This window comes from Pleuronectes platessa, chromosome 19 (genome assembly GCF_947347685.1).
Source record: "Pleuronectes platessa chromosome 19, fPlePla1.1, whole genome shotgun sequence".
Lineage (NCBI taxonomy): Eukaryota > Metazoa > Chordata > Actinopteri > Pleuronectiformes > Pleuronectidae > Pleuronectes > Pleuronectes platessa.
The window spans coordinates 4,111,471-4,133,638 of NC_070644.1; the positions used below are offsets into that span (position 1 = coordinate 4,111,471).

The 22,168-nt window shown below is 41.3% G+C and overlaps 1 protein-coding gene across 1 annotated transcript in view; it reads right to left on the reverse strand.

The window, feature by feature from the left end:
• The window catches only part of zswim6 (zinc finger, SWIM-type containing 6), a 40,640-nt gene that overhangs the window by 12,578 nt on the left and 5,894 nt on the right, over nt 1-22,168 (reverse strand). The window contains exons 2-6 of the mRNA XM_053411236.1: nt 5,210-5,566; nt 3,139-3,287; nt 2,876-3,026; nt 1,020-1,199; nt 13-189 (exon numbers count right to left, since the gene is read on the reverse strand). Coding sequence (XP_053267211.1) covers nt 13-189; nt 1,020-1,199; nt 2,876-3,026; nt 3,139-3,287; nt 5,210-5,566 — 1,014 coding nt within the window. The remainder of the gene's footprint in view (nt 1-12; nt 190-1,019; nt 1,200-2,875; nt 3,027-3,138; nt 3,288-5,209; nt 5,567-22,168) is intronic.

Consider the following 22,168-nt stretch of genomic DNA (forward strand, 5'->3'; position numbering starts at 1 on the left):
CCGCTCTCTCACCGTGCCACAGGGGCCACCCTCTGGCGTCGAAGAGAGAGCTGTCAATGTTGTCATGGTAACAGTAGTTGGTGTAGTGGTCCTCCGTGATGATGTGCTGCAGGTGGGGGTCCTGCCAGTGCAGGTCGCAGGCCTCAATCGCCCGTGTGAACACGGTCCGGTGAGGCCGAGTCAGTGAGTCTGAGGGTCAGTCAAGCAACAAGGTCAGTTTTTAATCCCATGTGGTGGCACTGAGGTGTACAGGCTGTGTGTGTGGGGGGGGGGGGGGGGCACACAGTACAAAAGCAGTTTAGCTGCTGATTTTCCTGGAGTAGCAACACCATCAGGCTGCAGTCATCCAGTGATGGTTGTGTTTACATCCACTCCTACACTGCAAATGGGCGTTAGTAATACATCATTGGGCAAAATAAATGGTGCTAATTTGATAAAAATGCAAACAAATAACTCCCATATTTATCATTATCCATATAAAACGTAAGCTTTTACAAATAAGAGGGTGATAATGACAGAAATACAAGGCAAACATCTTGACACGAGTAAGGCTCAGCATGATACTGACTTGAAAACTGCAGTTGTAGCAGAATTGAAAATGTTAATAACATCACAAAAGCAGGGCGGTAACAGACAGAAGGGCAGCAGTAGTAACACCAACTGCCCTCTCGTTCAGAACATCTTCATGATTAACTAATAAAAAAACGTGTCTGGATTTTTTCAGTGCAATCACACGCAGGAATTCAGGCCAGAAAACTGTATTATTAGGGTCATTCTATTAGCTCGGTACAAAGGTAATACAACTCCTAGGCACAAGATTGATAGAACGAGACTTGATTAAAAGAGAGGGGGGAGGGGGAAGAGAGAAGACTCAACAGTGTTAATACAACGGCTGAACAGAAGAGGAGGCACAGACTGAAATGTACGGATGAGAAAAGAAGAGATGTGGGAGAGGATTTCGGGGAAAACAATAAATGAAAGAAAGGAGAAATCTCGGCCTCAGCCAGGTGCCATCTCACCTGGGTTGCCGAGAAGGCCCTGGGGCAGAGCGTTGGTCAGATTGGTCAGCTCGCTGCCATGGTTACCATCCTCCAAGGGACAGACGTCCACACTGTTCCACCTGCGAAGCTGTCGAAGCCAGAATCCCTTCTGCTCGGGTTTACAGTGGGGGTTCAACACAATGCACATCCACAGAGCCCCTGCACGGAAACACACACACACACTCTGCTGTTATCCTGCCTCAGAACACGGTTCCATATGTGAGACTCTTTGGCCGTATTTGTTCTGTGCAACCCATTATACCATTCTCATATCACACTGCAATATACAGGACAGTTCTCCCAACTTTTGGCGCAGCATTTCTTACGTGTAATACTAGCAAATAACAAAAAAAAGGAGCAAATACATTTGATAGAAACAGAAATAAACCATTTGTCATTATTCTCTAAACTACTCCAGAGCAGTTGAGATGACATCGACCGAATAGATGGTTCTGAAAACTTTTCACAAACATCTGTATTTTCACTAAATCTCAACTCAACTTTCTGTTCACCAGATGTAGAGTTGAATAACGCAGCGCTGATCTACAGCTAATGATCATTTTTGAAAATATTGATGAATTTGCTGGTATTTTCTCCATTAGTCTATCTAATTGTTGCTGCGACTACCTGCACTGCCGGCTGAGCACACAAGGACTCTGGGTACCGCCGGGAGGATAAAGGCACAATGTTGAGGGACAAATAAAGGATGACAGATGACAAAATGAAACGGGAGAAGAAAAGAAAAAAAGAGGTGAAGTGAATGAGGGGGGGGGTTAGGGTAGACACGGAGGAGAGGTGGGGGGGAAGCGAATGGGGGAAGGAGAATGAGAAACGGGGGGAGGGGACAGGAGAAGAGAGGCTATATCCTCTGTCTCTTTGTTAAGGCTGCACCAAGGACAACGACGAGGAGGGAATAACAGAAGAGACCCGAGAGTGACGAAATGCAAAGCAACTATCTGGGGGGGGGGGCCGGGTTTACTGGGAAAATAAAAATAAAAAACACAGAGGGGAAAGGTGGATGGGGGGGATGGAATTTCAAGATTTATTGAGCATTGTTATATTATGAATATAGATGTGAATTGGCAGCCTGCAGACGAGCGTACACCCCGGTTACTAGTACATTTTTATATAAAAAACATTTACATTTACAATACACTAATAAAGATTTATACCGGGGGATTTTGGCTTGTAACCGAAATGTTTGGAAGTTTTAGTCGTGGCAGTTTTTAGCAGCCGGAGATTGAATCTTTCCTTTTCTACAATTGATATGGCTGATACCTGATTTCAGTGGTCAAACTGCTTTTTCTACAGAAAAGAACCTTGATCTTGAACTTCACCCTGATTATATTTGTGATCTTTTTTTGTTATAACACAGAATATAATCATAAATTATATTCTGTGTCATTAATAGTCTCCAAAGTTACTGCAGTTTTTAGCAGCCGGAGATTGAATCTTTCCTTTTCTACAAGTGATATGGCTGATACCTGATTTCAGTACAAAGCAGCCAAGCACATGTTGTGTTGTGAATGTTAACAGGTTGTCAAACAGCATTTTCTACAGAAAAGAACCTTGATCTTGAACCTCACCCTGATTATAATTGTGATTTTTTTTGCCAAGTGCAAAGATATTTCTATAGCTCTTTTCATCCTACATTGCAATTGTTTGAAGAAATATTGATTGTTCTCTAATTTAATCATATTTCAGGGGAAATTTTAATAATTCTTTTTTTTTAAGGGGGGAAAATATCAGTACATACTTTTTATGTACACACACACACATATATATATGTGTCACATATATATATGTGTGTGTGTGTGCTTGCTTTCACACCATACCTAGTTCATCCCACAGCTGCCTGTACTTGTCAGTCATGGTGGTCCCCTGTTGTCTCCACAGCACCAGTCTGGGGTCGCCCATGAACTGCTCTGTGATCAGCGTTAACATGCGGGCGCCATTGGAGTCCCTCATCTTCAGCATCTCTCTCACCTATACAGATGGTGGGGGGAGACATTGTGGGTAAAGGTCGCCTGCCACAGAGGTGTATGTGGTGCTTGCTGGGCTGAGAACCGAGCCAGTTATCCGCTCTGGGAATCGTTACCTTGCTGAACAGTAAGTTGAGCTGCTTTCCCGAGCCATGGTACCCGCCCTGGGAGAGAAAGAGCTTCACCTGCTCCTGAACCTGCTCCTCGTCCAGATGCCAGCAGTTCTCATCGTCCACACTGGCCCCTGCCGTCGGATCTGGTGCTCCTGCACCAAGTGACGGAAATCAGTCGGCAAATTATTACGGCGGCAAAACAACATCACAATCAAATGACCCCGATTTTCATCGATTAGTTTCCTACATTCAGTGATGGGAGAAGGGCTCCGAAAAGGAGGCAATGTAGATTATCATCAAAACCACAGAGTTGAGAATAGGGTGACAATTATAAGAGAGCTTACTTCGTTAGTATAAAGTGAGCATGTTTGCTTTTAGTCTAATTTTTATAAATTATTATCTAATTATGAATATGATGCACATACACATTTTTATGTAAAACTGCATTTGTGTTAATACTGATTCATAGTTAATCAATTAGAAAGTAAAAGTCACATATTATTTTACTTTATTGACTAGAAGAAATCCCTCATGTCAATGTCTCTGTGGCGATCAACAAGTTTAACCAATAATTATCATTCATTCAACATAATCACATCATAAATTAAAGGAGGGAATAACAGAAGAGACACGAGAGTGACGAAATGCAAAGCAACTATCTGGGGGGGGGGGGGGGGGGGTAACTGGGAAAATAAAAATAAAAAACACAGAGGGGAAAGGTGGATGGGGGGATGGAATTTCAAGATTTATTGAGCATTGTTATATTATGAATATAGATGTGAATTGGCAGCCTGCAGACGAGCGTACACCCCGGTTACTAGTACATTTTTATATAAAAAACATTTACATTTACAATACACTAATAAAGATTTATACTGGGGGATTTTGGCTTGTAACCGAAAATGTTTGGAAGTTTTAGTCGTGGCAGTTTTTAGCAGCCGGAGATTGAATCTTTCCTTTTCTACAATTGATATGGCTGATACCTGATTTCAGTGGTCAAACTGCTTTTTCTACAGAAAAGAACCTTGATCTTGAACTTTACCCTGATTATATTTGTGATCTTTTTTTGTTATAACACAGAATATAATCATAAATTATATTCTGTGTCATTAATAGTCTCCAAAGTTACTAAACTTATGTAGAGTGGAGGAGAAATATAAAGAAGCAGATGTTGATACTCACGTATAAGTAACTAGAAAAGTGTCTGGACATGATTACGTCTGCATCAGTATATGATGTAGTTCAGTGTTTGCACTAATGCTTTGATGCAGTGCTGGTTAAGCTTTAAACACTTAACACCATAAACTCTGCAGCAATGACTGGCCTCCATTAGTGAAGAATACATATACATAATACTGTACATTTCATAAAACTAATATGTGTCACTGTGGAGGATAAATCCATGAGACAAAACAGCTTCTGATATTTTCCACAGTCAACATGAAAGCAGTGAAGAGAAAACCGCCAAACTGCAACCTAAGGCAGGATACACAGAAACCAGGAGGCTGCAAAGCTAAACATCTTCAGACAGACTTTACAGTTGCATCTGTGTAATTAAGCAGCTGTATATTATCAGATTAAATCATTTACGTTGCGTTTTATGTAAATAAACATGAAAGAGGAATATTACAGGGACTGTAAAACTAAGTCCTTCATAAAAAACATGAGGTGCTACATGGTCCTCACTTTTTCAATGAGCTGTTTCAGGATTAACTTCCTTTTAAGGTAAGGGTTAGATTAAGGTTTAGGTTAGACATTCAGTTGTGATCGTTAAGGTTAGGGTGGGGGGTTAGGGAATGCATTGCGTGAATGAGTGTCCTCACAAAGAGACATACGTGTGTGTTTGTGTGTGCGTGTGTGTCCTAAACAGCTTGTTTTCCCTGAGTTCTCTCTCAGGACAGCAGCCTGCAGCTGGACTACCACTGGTGTGCGAATCTAACACAGGTACCTGCATTTGCTGCTGAGAGTTTTTGTGCTTGTGGTGCTCTTGCACATTAAAGCACTAGCGAAGCCTGTTATTTCTTTGAAATCACCACAAAAAAAAAACACCCATTAATACAGAACCTCCACTCACCGTGAACCTGGTTGATCTCTGAGTTCTGCGACAGTATTTCATCTGCCAGCTTCTGTGCCGTCGGCAGCACCTCCGTGTGATGCACTGTGATCAGGTACTGAACAAACTTCTGCAGCTGATCTCTGTTCATTTGGAAAAGCGTCTCTGAGATGGGCAGGCGCAGTTTGACCTGCTCTGGCTTTCGCACTCGATACAGCGAGAGGGCCACGACGTGGGCGCAGTAGAAGATGTCCTTGTTGCCACAGCTGCATGTTACTGCTGTGATTTTGCAACGGTCGAAGCTGACGCTCACGTTGCAGACCAGCTCGGGCTCCGAGGTCGTGGCAGGCTCCCTAACTGTGCCGCTGAGGTGAAACCCTGCACAGAAACAGAGAAAATAATCAGTGTTAATCTTTTAATATACACTGTTCAATGAATGGTACAACTTGTCCTTGAAGCAATACTTTAGTTTGGTCTGCATCAGATTCAATCTTCTTGGAACTTTGAGAAATTGGACATGGTTTGAAAACTCCAACTCTTCAGTTTCTTTCCGTGCAAAGTATTTAAGGATTTCCATGTATCAGAGCAACAGCTGTCAACACAGACTTGGTTCAGACTTGTGGCCTTATGTTCCCTTGTTTATGCCAAAATAATAAACACAAAAAACACAAAAAAGAATCCTAACATTTCTACCATGTTTGTGCCTCTAGAACTTGGGTGCAGTATCTCTTTCATTCACTCTGACTATGTGCTTGAAAAATTCAAAGAATTGCCTTTCAGCACAGACCAGGGTAATGACTGTAATCAAAAGGGTTGAAGAGCGGTTAACTGTTTATTGAAGGTGTCAAGAAACTGGTTATTTCTCTTCAGTCAGTGACTACCTACATGCTGTTACAGTATTCAAATTAAAAAGTTACACATAATGAAATCTACATTGGTCACTTTATCTGACAAAAGCAACTGTCGTCTTTGTCTTCGTCTTTTGTGCAAATTTCTACTCTCAATGAAATAAGAGCCCAGATGATCAGTACCAGTGTGGTTCAACCTGACATTCATCCAGTCAGGAGAGAGCTGGCAGGGAGAAAACTGTAAAAGCGAGACAGAAGCCAGGAGAGGGCAGGGACCCAAATATTCTCATTTCCTGTTCATTTCCCTTCCACAACACCTCCGGTGCTTACCCTACCCTGAACACCTCCTCCCGCTCCCAGGACTGACGGGATCATTTCACTGCATTATACAGAGAACATACTGCCCTCTCACAATTTAAAAAACCTGTAGGTCCGTGTGTGTGCGTGTGTCGCAGAAACAGATTTGAATGTGGGTGTGTCTTGAACTTGTATTTCTCGAAGCGTCTGTGTTTGGGGTTTCGGACATGAAAATAAACCCATGGGTTAGGGTTAGGGTTCAAAACAGTGGTGGAAGATGGACTCTGATGAGAAAAATGTACTGAAAGTATTAAAAACTATTAAATACCACTATATATTCTACTATAAAACATGAATCTGTTAAGTATCAGCAGCTGAAAGGGATGTTGTGGAACATGAGTTTGCAGTAGAAGGAAGTAGAACTACTAGGAATGTATAAATACATCAGATTGGTATTTTGTGTAGTACTTGAGTAAATATGCTGCAAAAGTACTATCAGTGATAGTTTATCATCTGTTTACGTACATTTAACAGGGCAAGTGTTTGTGCTGTTTCAATTTCCAGGACATGGTTCCAACAAATCCAAGTTACTGCTACAAAGAATCAGTAATCCCGCCCTAGAAGGTTTAACAAAAGCAGGTTGACATACAGTCCACAACTCAGTTTGTCTCACAAGTTAACACACCGCGAGAACATTTGTCCTTTCAGTTATGACTTCCAGGAGCAGGATGTACAGTTTGATTTGCCTCATGTTTTTCTGATTTCGCCAGGATGTTGATTATGTTGCTGATGCGTTATACAGGAGGGGCCGTTCTGTTCCATCTGTCCTCATTGAACCAAATAAGAGAAACGCCTGTCAGTATATTGCAAGTGAACAGTAACCGGACCTGCAGCCTCAAACTCAACTCCTCTTGAACACAAACTTATTATTATATTATAAACTGACCACTGGCGGTACAGTTTATCGTGTGAGGAAAGTCTGACGATGTAGAAAAACCAACATGTGCACCAAACACAAGCAGCAACTTCATCGCGGAACATTATCTGGGAGATTTGATTTCCACATTGCTCAGATGTTCTCACACATGTGACACACACCACAAAGCTGATGTATATCACCCTTGGTGGGCGGAAGAAGATTGTAAACAGAGTAGGGTTTTTTCTTTTTCTGCAAATGTGGTGGGGCTCAGTGACACCCTCAAACTGAACAAATACAAAAGAAACGGAACAACAACTCCACCAAATCTGAGAGAGGAACACGTTACAAACAGAGAAAACTTGGGTTTCAGTTCAGCAGACACGTCACAGTAACACACTGAAACACACTCCACTCAACCACCAGTCCACATCCTGTCTTTTTAAATACACAAAACACACACACACACACACACACAAAGAAATGCATGGCACTCTCTGCTTCACAGCCCTGCCCCAGTCATGCCTGGCCCACAGCTGAACTACTGACGTAACAGAAAGAGAGAGGGTGACTCCAGGAGGAGGAGGAGGCTGGAAAAATCGGTATGCCCTCAGCTGAGTGTGAGTGCGTGTGCACATGCAGGAGTGTATGCTTGGCGGCGGGCCAAAGCCCTGAGCTCAGCATTCTGTAATGCACTTCCTCTCTGTGTGTCTGCGCTTCACAGCTTGCATAATACAGCTCTCTGTGCACCGCATAGCAACCAAACTTAACTCCTTCCCTCCCAACGCAGCATCATCTCAGGCAGGAGACACAACTGAGGGCAAAGTAACAGTTTACTGTGAGATATTTTGTGAAACTACTTTACTCCACAGAATTTAGAGAGAATACAGCACTTTTTTCATTTATTTGGAAGTTTACAAAACTGCTTACTTTGCAAATTTGGACAATCTATAGAAAATATATATCGCAAATTAATTATCAAGTGTTATTAGAGTTTGAGCTGTCCACTCAAAATTTGCTCCACTTTATGCAGCTGTAACATTACAGTCATTCTGACAAACGTTTGCATCAATAATCCTAACATATACATTATTCTATTGGACCCTTAGAATTAACCCTTATTCAGCCATTAACTATGCATAACGAGAACGTTAGGTTTTTGGTACTTTCAAGTATCTTTTATGCTCATACTTTTGTACTTTTAAAGTACCATGCATTTTGTAAGCACTTCTTCCACCAAAGGCTACAAAGAACTGTCTTTTTATTTAATAAGTATTGTAAGTAAAACATATGCGAATTTGATTTATTTTTTAAAAATGTTAAAATTTACTGTCTAAATGTTTTTTAAAGAAAAACCTAAAACAATGATTTAATTATCGATGTTAGTCACTCAGTATTTTTCTTTTAAACATTATCACATTATAATTTAAACAATTATCAATGAATCCACTGAGGATTAGTCTATAGGTATATATTATGTCCTGGCAACCTGCTATCGGTTACAAAAACATTTGTATAGCTAAAATGACTGCCTGCTGCAGGAAAGGGAAAATATTCAGGACTTTTTGAAGTGAGTTTAAGACCTTCAACACCTAAGTTGGCCTTTTTGGTTTTGTGGAGGAAAGTACATTAAAGTCTTTTCCAGACTTTACGAGATGTGCAGATGGCCTGATTAACCACTCTGGAAACACTGGAAAACAAGGTTTAACACTTCACTCAAGTTAAGCCCGAGGTAGGTGACATAAGCCGGCTCCATAGGATTCAGAGGGGAGGATGAGGGGGTGGGGTTTTTTTTGTGGCTGAAAACAAAGCCGGGACGTTAGCCTGTGAAAGAGCAGTGGCCCAGCTCCCTACAGAGATCAGCCTGAGGAGACCTTCATGCCAGAGGCTGTGTGCAACATTGCTCACTGAATTCTGTGGCTGCAGGGCGTCATTCTCTGCTATGTGGCCATAGCCTTCTTTAACAGGACTAGCACACACAAAAGGCGGATAGGCCCCATCCTCCTCCTCCACTCTACATTACACACAGGCATACACCAGTCAGCCATTCAGTCAGCTCGGCCTCCAAAGCCGGCCACTCAGGCGGAAGTGAGAGCCTCTCAACCAAGGTGTGTGTGTGTGTGTGTGTGCGCTTGACAATGGGGAACCTAATCTCTCACCCGTGGAGATGCAGGGGCACCTCTGGGGCTGTAGGAAGGTGAAGTAAACAACCAATCAATAGTCACTGTGCACTGATTACCATCTGTCCCTAATGACTGGTTTCAGATGAGCCTCCCAGTGCATTTAAATACAACTTTAGGATGGAGTATTTACTGCTACTCATTCATGTGATTCGGGCATCAAAAGAGACAAAACGGACCTGACTGAAACATATGTCTGGCCATTGAGTGAATCATATATCACATTTTGACCTGATACAAATTATGTAAAACAGGGTTTCTGCGGTGTTCGGCGATCTGTCTGAATCATGTTCAAACATGGCAGCAGATTCTGCGTTGTAAACCCACCACTGTTATCACTGTACAAACTAAGGGGGGGCTACAGGGCTTAGCGACGGGTCAGATGGGTTTGAGAGGCAGCGCTCATGTGGTAATGTGTCAAGGGGGAGGGGGGATGTCCTGTTAGCTGGAGGATGCACCTCCATGCATGCACAGAATGAGGTCAACGAGGATTTAACTGGGTCAATCTGTGTCCCTTAAGCTCCTTACAGTATGACCATGCTAATCGAGGAACTCTATTTATTCTGTAAACGTATTATCAAAGAAGAATACTTGTTGTGTTTTTATCTCTCAGTGTGTTCCCTCTTGCCCATTTCGTTTTTTTTAATGTCTTGCAACTGGTTTTATTTGATTTCTTTTTAAATGAAGACTTCAACTCACTTCCGAACTGCAGCTTCTTTCATTTTACAGACATTCGACTGCTTCTTCTTCCAACCCACTGTCCTGCTTTTGAAACCAAACTCTAGAAATAACAAACTGCAATGAAATACTACAAGGAGGAAGGAGTCCTCTCTGACCAAGTGAACAGAAATTCCTCAGCTCTGTCAGAGAAAACAAGGGGCCCGCCTTTACAACGCTTGAGAAATTGTGAACGGCCTCGTCACTCAGACAAGAAAACAACTTCTTCAGCACTGGCGAAGCCGCTGTTTTACAGCATCTTTTAATTGCTGCCATTCAGGCTCCAGTGCAGGCCTGTAGTCAGCACCGGGACGAAACAGGTCCCTGCACTTCTATGAGAATGACTCAATCTGCCAGTGAGAGGAGAGAGAGGCAGAGAGAAAGACTGGGCTTTTAAGAGCGAGCACTCCAGTAGAAACCTCTCAGTGGTTTCTATCAGAGCAGACAGCTGCAGCAGCACATGAATCGATTACAAAAACAACTATCAAAGCACTCAGAGATCCTGCACTCGCCGCCGCTTGCAACTTATATAATGTGAGCACTATTAAGGCAGGTGTCATATGAGGCAGTTGCGTTGTGAAATGCTCTAAAGAAAGTTTTCAAACATCTGGTTTTGTTGGACCAACAGTCCAAACCCCAAAGATGTTCAGTTCATCATCATGTGTGACAAAAACATCATAGCGTAACGTCTGAGAATTTGAGAGGCTGACAATACATATTCAGATTACAACCCCACTAAATAAGCAGGAACTGGCAAATGTTTGGGTTTGTTTTTGCCCTAGAGGAAAATTTAATGCCAATTTGATTATCAAAATGACTGCCAATTAACTTTGTATCCATATAACAATTACTGCATGCCTACGTTAATGTGATATGCAACAATATAATTGTTTAATTAATTTAATATGGACTGTTAATGTTGGTAGAGATGAAGTTTCAAGTACTTTAAACTGAAAGCGTCTAGAAAGTGCCAGGGAAGATGTTTATAAAAAGCTTTAGACTGGGACATATGTGAGGTCAGAGGTTAGCATAAGCCCAAAAATTCCCTAATTCACTTCTTTAGAGGGTACGGATTCATCACTTAAATAATTCTCTCTTTTTTGAATTGCTGTCAATTCAATAAGTTTACATGTCGGACAGAAGGTTGATAAATACCTCTGAAGAAATTATCAAATTGGGCTGAGGGATATGCTTTGCATTTTTCTTCCATTTTACAGGCAAATAAAATTATTGATTAATCAAGACAATAATCAACCGTTAAATACACAGTGAAAATAATTTAGGATAGAGTTTGAAGCACTTAATTATTTCGCTTTGCATAAGTGTGACACATCTTCCGTTGTAGCCCCAGGTTTCCTGTGGAGTTGGGTCCCAGCCTCTAGCACTGCACTTAACTGTAATAAACTGTAAAATTACATGTCGATGATGCATCAGCATAAACAAGTATTTTTACTTTTAATGCTCCGAGGCCATTTTGATGATATTCCTTACATTTTAAATGTAGGTATTTTTCATTGTTGTACTTTTCCTTAGGTAAACATTCAGAGCTCTTCCTCCATCACAGAATTGCAGGGTACAATCATCTATGCAAAGCGTATGGTGCGTGTCGATAAAGGACATAATTTGATTTCAAATTGAGCTCCAGAGTTTAGAATAAATGAGGAATCTAACGACAAGACTTTACACGCGGCTCCCTGATCAAACCGCCTCGGCCATGGAGGAACATAGACAGAGCAACATGTTCAATCTCACAATGTTTTTACGTCATTGTGCCTTTGCTGAGACTAATAACGGCCAACGGAGGTTTGCCAACAAGCTTCTAAAAGGGACCAAAGAGGACCTTCCCCTCCTAGTCTTCCCTCCCATTTAAGAGCATTTGTTTGAGTGCTGCCTGTTGCCGACGTGCTCAGTGAAAGTCATTTGTTTAGCCTCTGAGGACCATCAGCAGGCCAGCCAGTGCCTCTCCTCTCCAAATGCATTTATTCCCACTCCTGAGATACACCACAGAGAGTCTCCACAGACATCCTGACTGGGCGGCACCACTGCTGCTAATGAGCCCAGGAATCCCATAAATACAAATAAAATAAAATAAAAACTTTTAAGTGCTTGCTTACATATTTGCTCTGCTGTAGGTTATTAAACCTTTTTCAAGATGCGAGCTGTGTCGGTGTATATTATATTATATTCAGCATCTTCACCAAAGGAATAGTTTGAGGTTTTCCCACAGAGCAGGGATGGGAACGACACCGCTCACGTGGTTGTACATTAAATATGAAACTATAGGAGGTAGTAAGCTTAGCATAACAACTGGAAACAGAGGTAAACAGCTATTCAAGGATGATAGAACAATCCACCAATCAGCTAAAGCTCACTATTCAACAAATGATATCTATTTCATTTCACTCAATACTTCAGCCAAAATGTAATAATGATTTATTGTAAATAGATGAGCATATTAAATCCACATTTGGAATTACAGGGGAATTTGGCAAATCAGCTACTATGAAGCTACAACCACTAACCAGGTAGGGATGGTCTATCTCTATATAAAGCTAAATCCCTTGACTATTACCTATAAAACTCAAAGGTTATCAAATTACATCCATTTGTTTAATCCATAGAAAGGTTAAAGTGTAACAGCGAGTGTTAATGCTAAGCTAACTATCTCATGATTCCAGCCTCAATTTTCTTCTCTTACTGTCAGCAAGAAAGCATATTTCCCAAATGATATGTTGTTGAAGTTGGTCTGAATAAAAAAAGGAAAAAAACAGATTAAGTTAAGATCAGTCCTCTGAATTATTAACATCCTATCTTTGATCACAGCAGCTGTAATAGTGACCAAAATAACCAGAAAGGAAAAGGCTAAAGATAAAATAAACTGCATGTGGGAACAGGCAGCACATTGGTGAAGCCGGCCAACAAAAGGCCGATGGGAGAAGTTCACTGTGGGAACAAACGCTTCTGGTCCGTGAGTGAATGAAGTTGGAACTGGGAGCAACCTGAATGTTCCTTCACCTCCTGTGGGAGTGTGGTGGTGCGGCCCCAGCTGTTTTCTGCATTTCAGTTCCCTTTAATGTCACCATTTTCCTCCACTGGACCCCTTTCTCCTGAGATTACAGCCTGAACTCTTCCACAGTCTCACTGCGACAATTTAATACATGTAGTCCTGAACTCACATTAACAGTCACAGTTGACGCAGCTTCATCTGCTACTCCTATAGAAGATTCTTTATTTATATGCAGATGACACTATCAGTCCCGCTATCCTGACTAACCAGTTGTAAGTTTTGTTAAAATAAAGAAATTGCCCTTCACAATCTCCTAAAGCCCAAGTAGATGAATTCAGATCTCTCGTCTAAAACACAAACGTTTCAGCAAAAATAGAAATTGATTTCCCAGCAGTAACCGTATACAAGACCAAACAGATCGGAGTGGGTTAGCATCTGCCAGTAAGTGTATTTTCATATCATTATTCACACATTATTTTTGCATACACTTAAATAAAAGAGTCACGCCAGAGATGTCAAAGAGAGACTCATGAGGATATAGTTCCTAAATGTTCTGGCAACTTAGTTTCTTTCCGGAACGGACAAATATAATTTTCACTCACGACTTGTGTGAGGGAGGCGGATTAATATCTGCACATCGGAGTCCGACCATGATTGTAACTTGTGCCACGTGTGTTTGAGCCACTCAGTCATGGCGAGGACGCTCAGAAACTGCGAGGAGACGTGATGAACCACATCACAGCTGAACAGGAAGGCACCTCCAGCTGCTCGATGAGATGCAGAGAGGAAAAGAGCTGGTTGGTCTGGACAGCGGCAGACAGATAATGTGGGGCAACAGAAACTAAAGTAACCTTGTGTCCTGACAATGAAAGTTCAGAACGATTAGTATCGTTTATTTTCCAGTCCAGTCAGACCTGCTATCTAGGCAGCGCCATTTCTTCCCCAGAAATGTTGGGCAAGCTGTTTTGTCTGTTTAGCCTTAATAGAAAGTAGGTGGAGGGTGTGTAGATCTGGTTTGATGCACAGCCACAATAAAGGTGCGACCTGCATCCTGTTTGGACTGCGAGGGGCCCCTCCTCCTCTGTGACGCTGTAGGAAAGTATTCTTTCCTCTCATAGGCACAGCATAATGACGAAACGCTGACAGTTAAACGGCTACTCTCAGTCACACCGAGACAAAGACAAGCCCTGGGTATGTTGATCGATTCTTTGTTCAACACACACACACGCACAAAAATGTTCACCCACCCACACAAACATAATCAGCATGATTGGACAGTTGAATGCAGATTTTTCAGTTATGGACCTGGGGCAAGTTGAGCAAATGTGAAGCTCATTCACAGGAATCATAACAGCGGCCATGACAAGAGCCACTCAAGAATGTTTAATGATGTCAGCTTCTCAAATTTGATCATTTGGTGTTTTTTGCACTTCCATCAAAGACACCTTTCCCCTTTAAACTTCACCGATGGTTTATATAATATTTTGAAGTCCAACGTGAATAATTGATCCAATATTTCACAATAAAGCAAAGATGGGAGAAAAGCCTTGAAGTTTTCCTTCCCCATTAATCATCTCACATCATATGAGATTTATTGAGGGGCCCGACTCTAAGGGTGGGGAAAACGCTGGTAAACTGAAAACTATAAATCAATTACTCCTTGCATCTTTTGTACTTAAGGCATGTAGAAGCAGAGGACAAGACACTGCAGTTTAACAAATAGCAGTTGTTCAATTTGGAGGGACTTACTGAAAATCCAGCAGCAGTTTGCCTCTCCTCAGTCACCGCACACAGCTCTCAACAAAGCCCCAAGCGTAGACAGAGACACCTATAGGGCCTGTCCCGCACCTGAACCATACCATTCTGCCTACTACACAAAGACACCCGGCTTATATTAGCCCTTCTTGAACTGCACTGCAAGACAATGAACTATTAAACTGTCAAAGTAACCGACAGCCTTTTCAGACATGAACTTTGTCTGATGTTTGCACAACTGAGGCTGGACTTTCTTTGGAGGGAGCTTTTCACATGGGCTCACTCTGACATTATCTGGAGGTTTTACTAAACGTCTGGTAGATGAAACTCCAAATAATGTCTGCAGGAACTGACTCTGACCATCTCATCACCTGAAGGTCTGTGCATATCTAGAGCAGCTTGACTGGTGAAAAATAGCCAACATTGACAATTGTTATTTCCCAAATAATAATACAAATTTAGATTTTCTTCTGAATAGCAGTCCAGGACAAAACAATTATTTGATTCTCTGGAATTCATTAAATGTCTGAAAGCAGCTTGAGGGTAACCAGGATACTTTAGAAATGGTGGTCCCTTACATGACTCCATAATGAAGAAATTAATCAAAATACTGTAGCATGTTTCTCAATGCCCATCACTCCCTGGAAACAACTACAAAATTATATACAAACCACATAATGCTAGGTACAACTAGCTCTACATCGAGCAACTAAAATGCCTCTATCACACTAATGCATCAGTATTTAGAATATAATATATTCTGCAGAACTAAAACCTTTATTTTGAAAGTAGGACTTAAAATCTCCTCTGTTCCCAGCGCATTCTACTCCCCTCCTTTTTAAAATTCACCAACATGCGCACATCTGATCTTCCTCCCTGCATTCGCCCCCCCCCCCCTCCCTGCTTTAAAATGCATTAAAGCCAAGTCTTTAAAGTTCTCAGTTACATCCCGTACCGATACTGCTCATGTTCAACAGATGAAAACAATGACTCAACGTGCAGGCGCATGCCAGGCATGTGCGGAAACATCCCGGATGAGTTTGCCGGGCTTGTGAGAGCTTGTGTCAAACGTGAGGGGTGAGTGTGTGTGTGCTTTGTAGAGCAACTGGTTCTTTGAAAAAACTGATAGTTGAGCAGAATAATACAGGGTTGTAATTATCCTCATTACCATATCATCTCATGATTATATTCTTTATTGGACAGAGACACTTCACCAATATTACTCATAAAGAAAACGTCACTTTACTCGTCATGGAAAGTTTGACTACACATGTAAAGTAGTGGCTGGCTCTGGAGGGAGGAGAACCTGAAAGATCATTTTTATTTAAGTCTCACATAGACAATGAAAGATCACTCTACTGTTAAACAGTAGAAAAGAAAATATCTGGTATTCTGATAAAGATGATAAAGGTCAGAGTCTGTTTACATAAGGCCAGATATAAACTACCACTCCCAAAGTGCATCCAGCCAGAAACAGTGTGGAGAAAACTGATTTAAAAAATGAAAGCTTAAATTAATTCACCGGGATTTTGAATCAGTCTCAGATGAATACTTATCAAAACTGCAGAGACAAAGCATTTAACTACTGCCTTAAAATTCATCTGCAACTATTTTGTAAATTGATTAATCGTTTGAGTCATTTTAAAGTAAACATGCCAAAAATTACATTTTATTCCAGCTCCTAAATGATAGAATGGGTTTTCTGCTCTTACAGGCATCATAGACATTTATATGTATTTTTATTTAGGACTGTTAATTGGGCAAAGCTTGAAATTACATGACATCAATATGGGCTTTGTAAAATTGTGATAGCAACATTGATTATTTTCTAAAGTTTTACACAGTAAATCAAGGTAATAATCATCAATTAATTCATGATGACAATAACGACAATGATAATTGTACTAAAGGTCTGCCTATCTCTGCCTCTGCTGCTCAGATTCTATGTTTTTTTTTTTATTGCAAGTCCCTCGTCTTTATGACGGAAGTCTAAAATAACACGATAAAATCCATCACAATGTACAAAAGCCAAGGTTAAGTTTGCCGTCACAGAACATAAGGAGGAGCAGTAACTTGTGATGTTGGTCATTTTTGCTTGAGAAGAAACAAAAAGGGTTAGGTTGCTAATAACATCAAGCACTTATTAGTACAGCTCTATCAACAATGAGACCATGAAGTCGTGAGGAGTAAAGGAATTTGAATGTGGCGACGAGAGTTGTGCAACGGTTTGCCTGGAAGTGTTTAGAAAATGGATCCACGATCAAACAGTTTCAGGACGCGTCTCGAAACCTGGTTTTACTTGTCTAAACTTTAACATGCTGTGCCCGTTGAAACTTCAAGGCACTCGCCCAAAAGCAGCAACAGATCATGTGAGTCAGGGAGCTCTGCTGGAGGTTGGGGAAAGGCCTGCAGCTCCAGCTGGACCAGGAGAGCAAGATTCTGTGCTTGCCGATGCAGACACCAGTGCAGAACTTGAAGCATGCGAAGAAGGAAAATGTTTTACCTGAACCAGAGAGGAGATCCCTGAGTCACGAGCTGAATGAAGTTAATGGTTACATGCCCTGTGAAAACGCTGATTAGGAAAGCTAAATATGTTCACAGTCAATGGATCGGTTTCTGAATTTGGCTAAGCAAGCTAACTAAGAAACAGTTCAACTCTGTCTGTAAATATGTTCTTTGTCTTGTTGTCAAAGCGCCTCTAGGGACAGGCATTTGGAATTAGTAGTAGATAGAATGATTATGTGGCGATTAAGTGACAATCAACTTAAATGAAAGGAACGATCATTTATAATAATTTAGCTTTCTATGCCCTAAAAAAGACCTGGAATACATATACTGTATCTCCCAGAGCAGGTTCACATGTGGGAGGGAAAGCTACACTGTCTCAAGCCCAGGTTGAATGCTCTGTGCTTCAGGCCTCTGTGGGACGGTTGACTGACACTTGCCCTACAAGCGTTGACACAAGTCAACATGCTGGTTGTTAGCTGTTAGCAGCTTAAGACGGTTCTCCCAATACAGTGCATTTCTTTAACTGCAATGATGTATTTGTTTCTGCTGGCTGAGGAGGAGAGACCAGAGGACCATCAGTCTTCATTAAACATGGTCTCACAGTGAGCTATAAGGTAACAGCCTCTGATGGATGGCACCTTTAAGTTCCCATTAAAAGGTGAGCATTGCTCATAAGCAGCTTCTGATTAAACACTAGGGCTGGGAGCGGTGAGCCGTCTGCTGCACAAAGACAAAAGCTTGTGCTTCGCTCTCAGGCTGCAACACTCAGCACAGGCCCTTCAGCAAACACTTTTATTTTCGTTTTCTCTCCCTCTGTCTCTCTCCCTCTATCTCTCTGTGCCCACAGCTAACTTTTCATTAGAAAATAAAGAAAAAACACCAGGAACAGGACATTTGGAGATGATGACCTCAGAAAATCGTGAGCAGCACCAATATGTAACATGATGAAATGCTTATGAAATGCTCGCAGCACTTCACCCGTTTACTGAAGTGCTCGGTTTGCAGAGGTCTGAGGGCGCTCCTCTTCAGAGACCACCCCATGAGGCTCAGATTGCCCGATGAGGTGAGGCCATGGGGCAGGCTTTGACTTGCTGAGACGGCTCAGTTTTTATAAAACTCTCCAAACGCCCCCAAGAAAGGGGACTGCTTGGACAAACCCTGAGAGACAAAGGTCTGTCTTATATTGAGCGAATAAGTGGATTAGATCAGTTGTTCATCAGCGGCTATGTTTAAAACCAATCAGTCTCTTCTGTCATTTTCCAATATTCTTTCGGCTCCAGTTTCTCAGTTGTGGGAATATGTTGCCTTCCTTTGTCTAATGTGATAGTAAACATGAATATGCCTGCAACAAAAAATTATTTCCATAATCAGTTAAATTGCCAATTATATTCTTGAGTAAATTGATTAGTCTATAAATTGTTTTGTCTGTAAAACTGCATAAAGTAGTAAAACAAAATGTCAAACTATCACTTGATTATCTCAATGTGTAGAGAGTTTTTTACAAACTATTAATCAAGAAAATAATTAGCAGATTAATCATACATGAAAACAATAGTTGTTCACGCTATCAGCAGCATTGGATGGACAGGTGGTGTTGGACAAGCTACACGTGCCAATGAGAACAAAGCAGGATTTATCGAGTCGATTACAGGTAGGCGGCGGAAAACTAGTCCCTCCCCTCCTCCACCCACCCACCCACCTCTGTGCTCCACCACCCCTCCTCTTCCTCCAGTTGAAGGTTAATGGGGACGCAGCAGAGGAATACAGATCAGGGAGACGTGGATGGATGTGGAAAGAAAGAAACCATATGGGAGCCGGTTTGGTGGGAGACTAACTACAGCCCGACCCTTAAAGAATACAAAATTGGTCATTGGTGGTTGTTTGTTACCTTCAAAAAAATCTAACATGGACTACATCCAACTAACACAGACTGTGTGTTGCACAGCCTATAGGTCTTATTCCCCAGTACCATAGCGCTCCATTGTACAAACAAGTGTAATAGTGACACTGGGAGATGTTCCCCTTCATCAAGGCTGCAACTAACAAATGTGCTGACTGTTGAAAAGGTTTTTAGTTCTAGGTGCTGTTCGGATTGAGACCAAAACCCAAATGTTGTGAACACATTTATCAGACGGACAAAGAGTCTTGAAAAATGTAGGCATTTTGGCTTGATGAATAAAGGAAGCTATCAATTATCAATTCAATCAAATATTAAGCAATTGTTAAGGCTGTAATCATCATGAACAAAAACAACATATCTTTGCAACCCATGCCACACATGTGCTGCTGTCCCAGATACTCACTAGAGAACCAAATGTGGATTGATCGGTCACTGAAAATGGTCCCCGGAAAACTTTTAGAAATGCAGAAATGAAAAAGAAAAATCATCTAAATTCCATGTGGTGTCCGTCGCTGACCTGGGAAGAACTCCCAAGACTTCAACCAGCAACAACAACGGGAAAATTTTGTCAGCTGAAGGACATATGCACAACTAGTGTCTCGGTTACATCTCTCTTTCCTTGCTTTTAATTTTATTCAAGTACGCTCAATGTAGTGTAAAACCGTACTTCAAAGTGGCAGGGTTAGCCAGGGGCTGGCCTCATGCAGGCATTTGCATCAAAGCAATCGCCCGATGTTGCTCCAATAAAAATCGATCTTGCAGAGCAGAGGCATATTGAGGTGCTATGCATACACCATTAATGCTGATCAGCCGCCTAAAAGCCTGAGCACGTGCATGTGCACACGTCCCCTCAGTATTCCTGCATTCCTCCTGCCGATTCATTGATTCTTCATAAAATTGCAGATGAGAGAGCTAGCCGGCAGTAATCAGTGTATACAAGACGCCCGGGGCTACATCAATGTGTGTGTGTGTGTACAAATAAGTGCTTTGATATGTTTAAAACATCAGTACAAGCTGACCATATGAAACTCTGGTATTGACAGAGGAACTTAATGTTTGCTTCTCACAGAATTGTGATAATAATTTCCTAATACTCAATATCACATCTTTCCATTGGTAGTTTTGACCAACCAACTGTCCTAACCCCCAAAATATTAACTTTCTAATGATATAATGGAAAAAAGCAGCAAATCCTCACATTTTAGAAGCTGGAACCAGACTTTGATATTCTGTTTGAAAAGGGGACGTATGATTGATAATCTTTAAGCATGATAAAATCATCATTTTATCCACATAACACAAAATAGGAAAAAGTGCCCGAACTGTCTGTTTTTCCAGAACAACAATCCTAAATCTAAAGAAAACCAAGGACAATAAGAATATCCTAATATCTGGAAAGCTGGAACCATGCAGACAACGTCCTGCATTTTAACTTGATTCTCAATATAGTTAACAATTTCATTTTCTGTTTCAATAACTGAGACCATATCATATAATTTAACTGAGTAATTCTGAACAGAATAACTCCGACCATCCAAGATAAAACAAGTATCCTGGTGTCAAAAAGGGATTTCTTCTTTTCTGGATGAGGTTTTATTATGAAATGTCTGACTACTTTACAAATCCTTCCCCTGACCAGTCCCCGGACAAGCTCAAAACACCACCCAACTCTTTTTTTAACACTTACGTCAAGGGCTGAAACTATAGCAACAAAATCATAATTTCCATTTTATGCTAATTTGTATGCTTCTGTTCAGATGTAAATATATAGTTTATACTTCATCTAACTGTTAGCTGGATTTACTTTTCAGATTAAAATTTTACAAAACAAAACCTAAAAAGCACAGTCAAATCTTAACCAGTATTTGCTTATCTTTGTGCCTTGAGGCTCTTATCATGTTGCAGACGTGCCTGGGTTGGCAGCACCTGCACCGAAAATACACATTTGCGCAGTAGAACTTAGTTTTCTTCTCCTTCCTCTCGTGTAAATCATCTGTTGAGCCCTCAGATTTATCTGGTAACCCTTTGGCTGCGACCCACTGGATGGACATAGTTAACTGCGTATAAAGTAGTTTATACTGCCTTCCTCTAGCAGCAGTAAAATTCTAATTGCACACTGAGACATCAGTATTATCTAATGTCAAATATTATAACAGAACAGTCACAGAGGAGATTTTACTACAAGAGGAGTTGTTTTACTTTTGATACTTTAAGCACACTTCTCACTTCATAAAGATTTTGAATGGAGGACTCATGCATTCATACTTTTACGGTTTAGTATTTCTTCCCACTGAAAGCCAGGAGGTCGTAATGCTGACTGCAGAGGGAGTTAACACTTGTCTTTGGACGCCGCACCTCATTGGACGACCACTGAGCCGCAAAGTCCTTTAACGGAGCAGAACAGGTGAAGTTTTGCCTGGAATCTGGTTGGTCTCATTTCAGTGATGACAGAAGTGCACCAGAGAGACCTGGTGAGATTTCACTGTGTGGTGAAACTATGCAACGCTCCCGGCAAACCCAACCTCACATCTTACCATAGAGACAGAGTGGGGCACTTCTTGAATATCACATGATGGGACGTGAGGAAAACTACAGATACATTAGATCTTGGTGGACGTGCCGCAGACTACCACTCCCTGTCAGCCCTCTGTGTGTGTGAAGCAACAGGCCAGTGACAGACCTGAACACAGGGTCTCACATTCTGCACTGAAGTGAACAAAAGGCTTGCAATATTGATGTTAACTCAGTTAAAACCATTTCAGGGACAGGAGAGATTTAACTGGTACACATAGACACACACATACTCAATCTGATTAATTTCCCATATTTGTTTACATTCATCAAACTGGAAC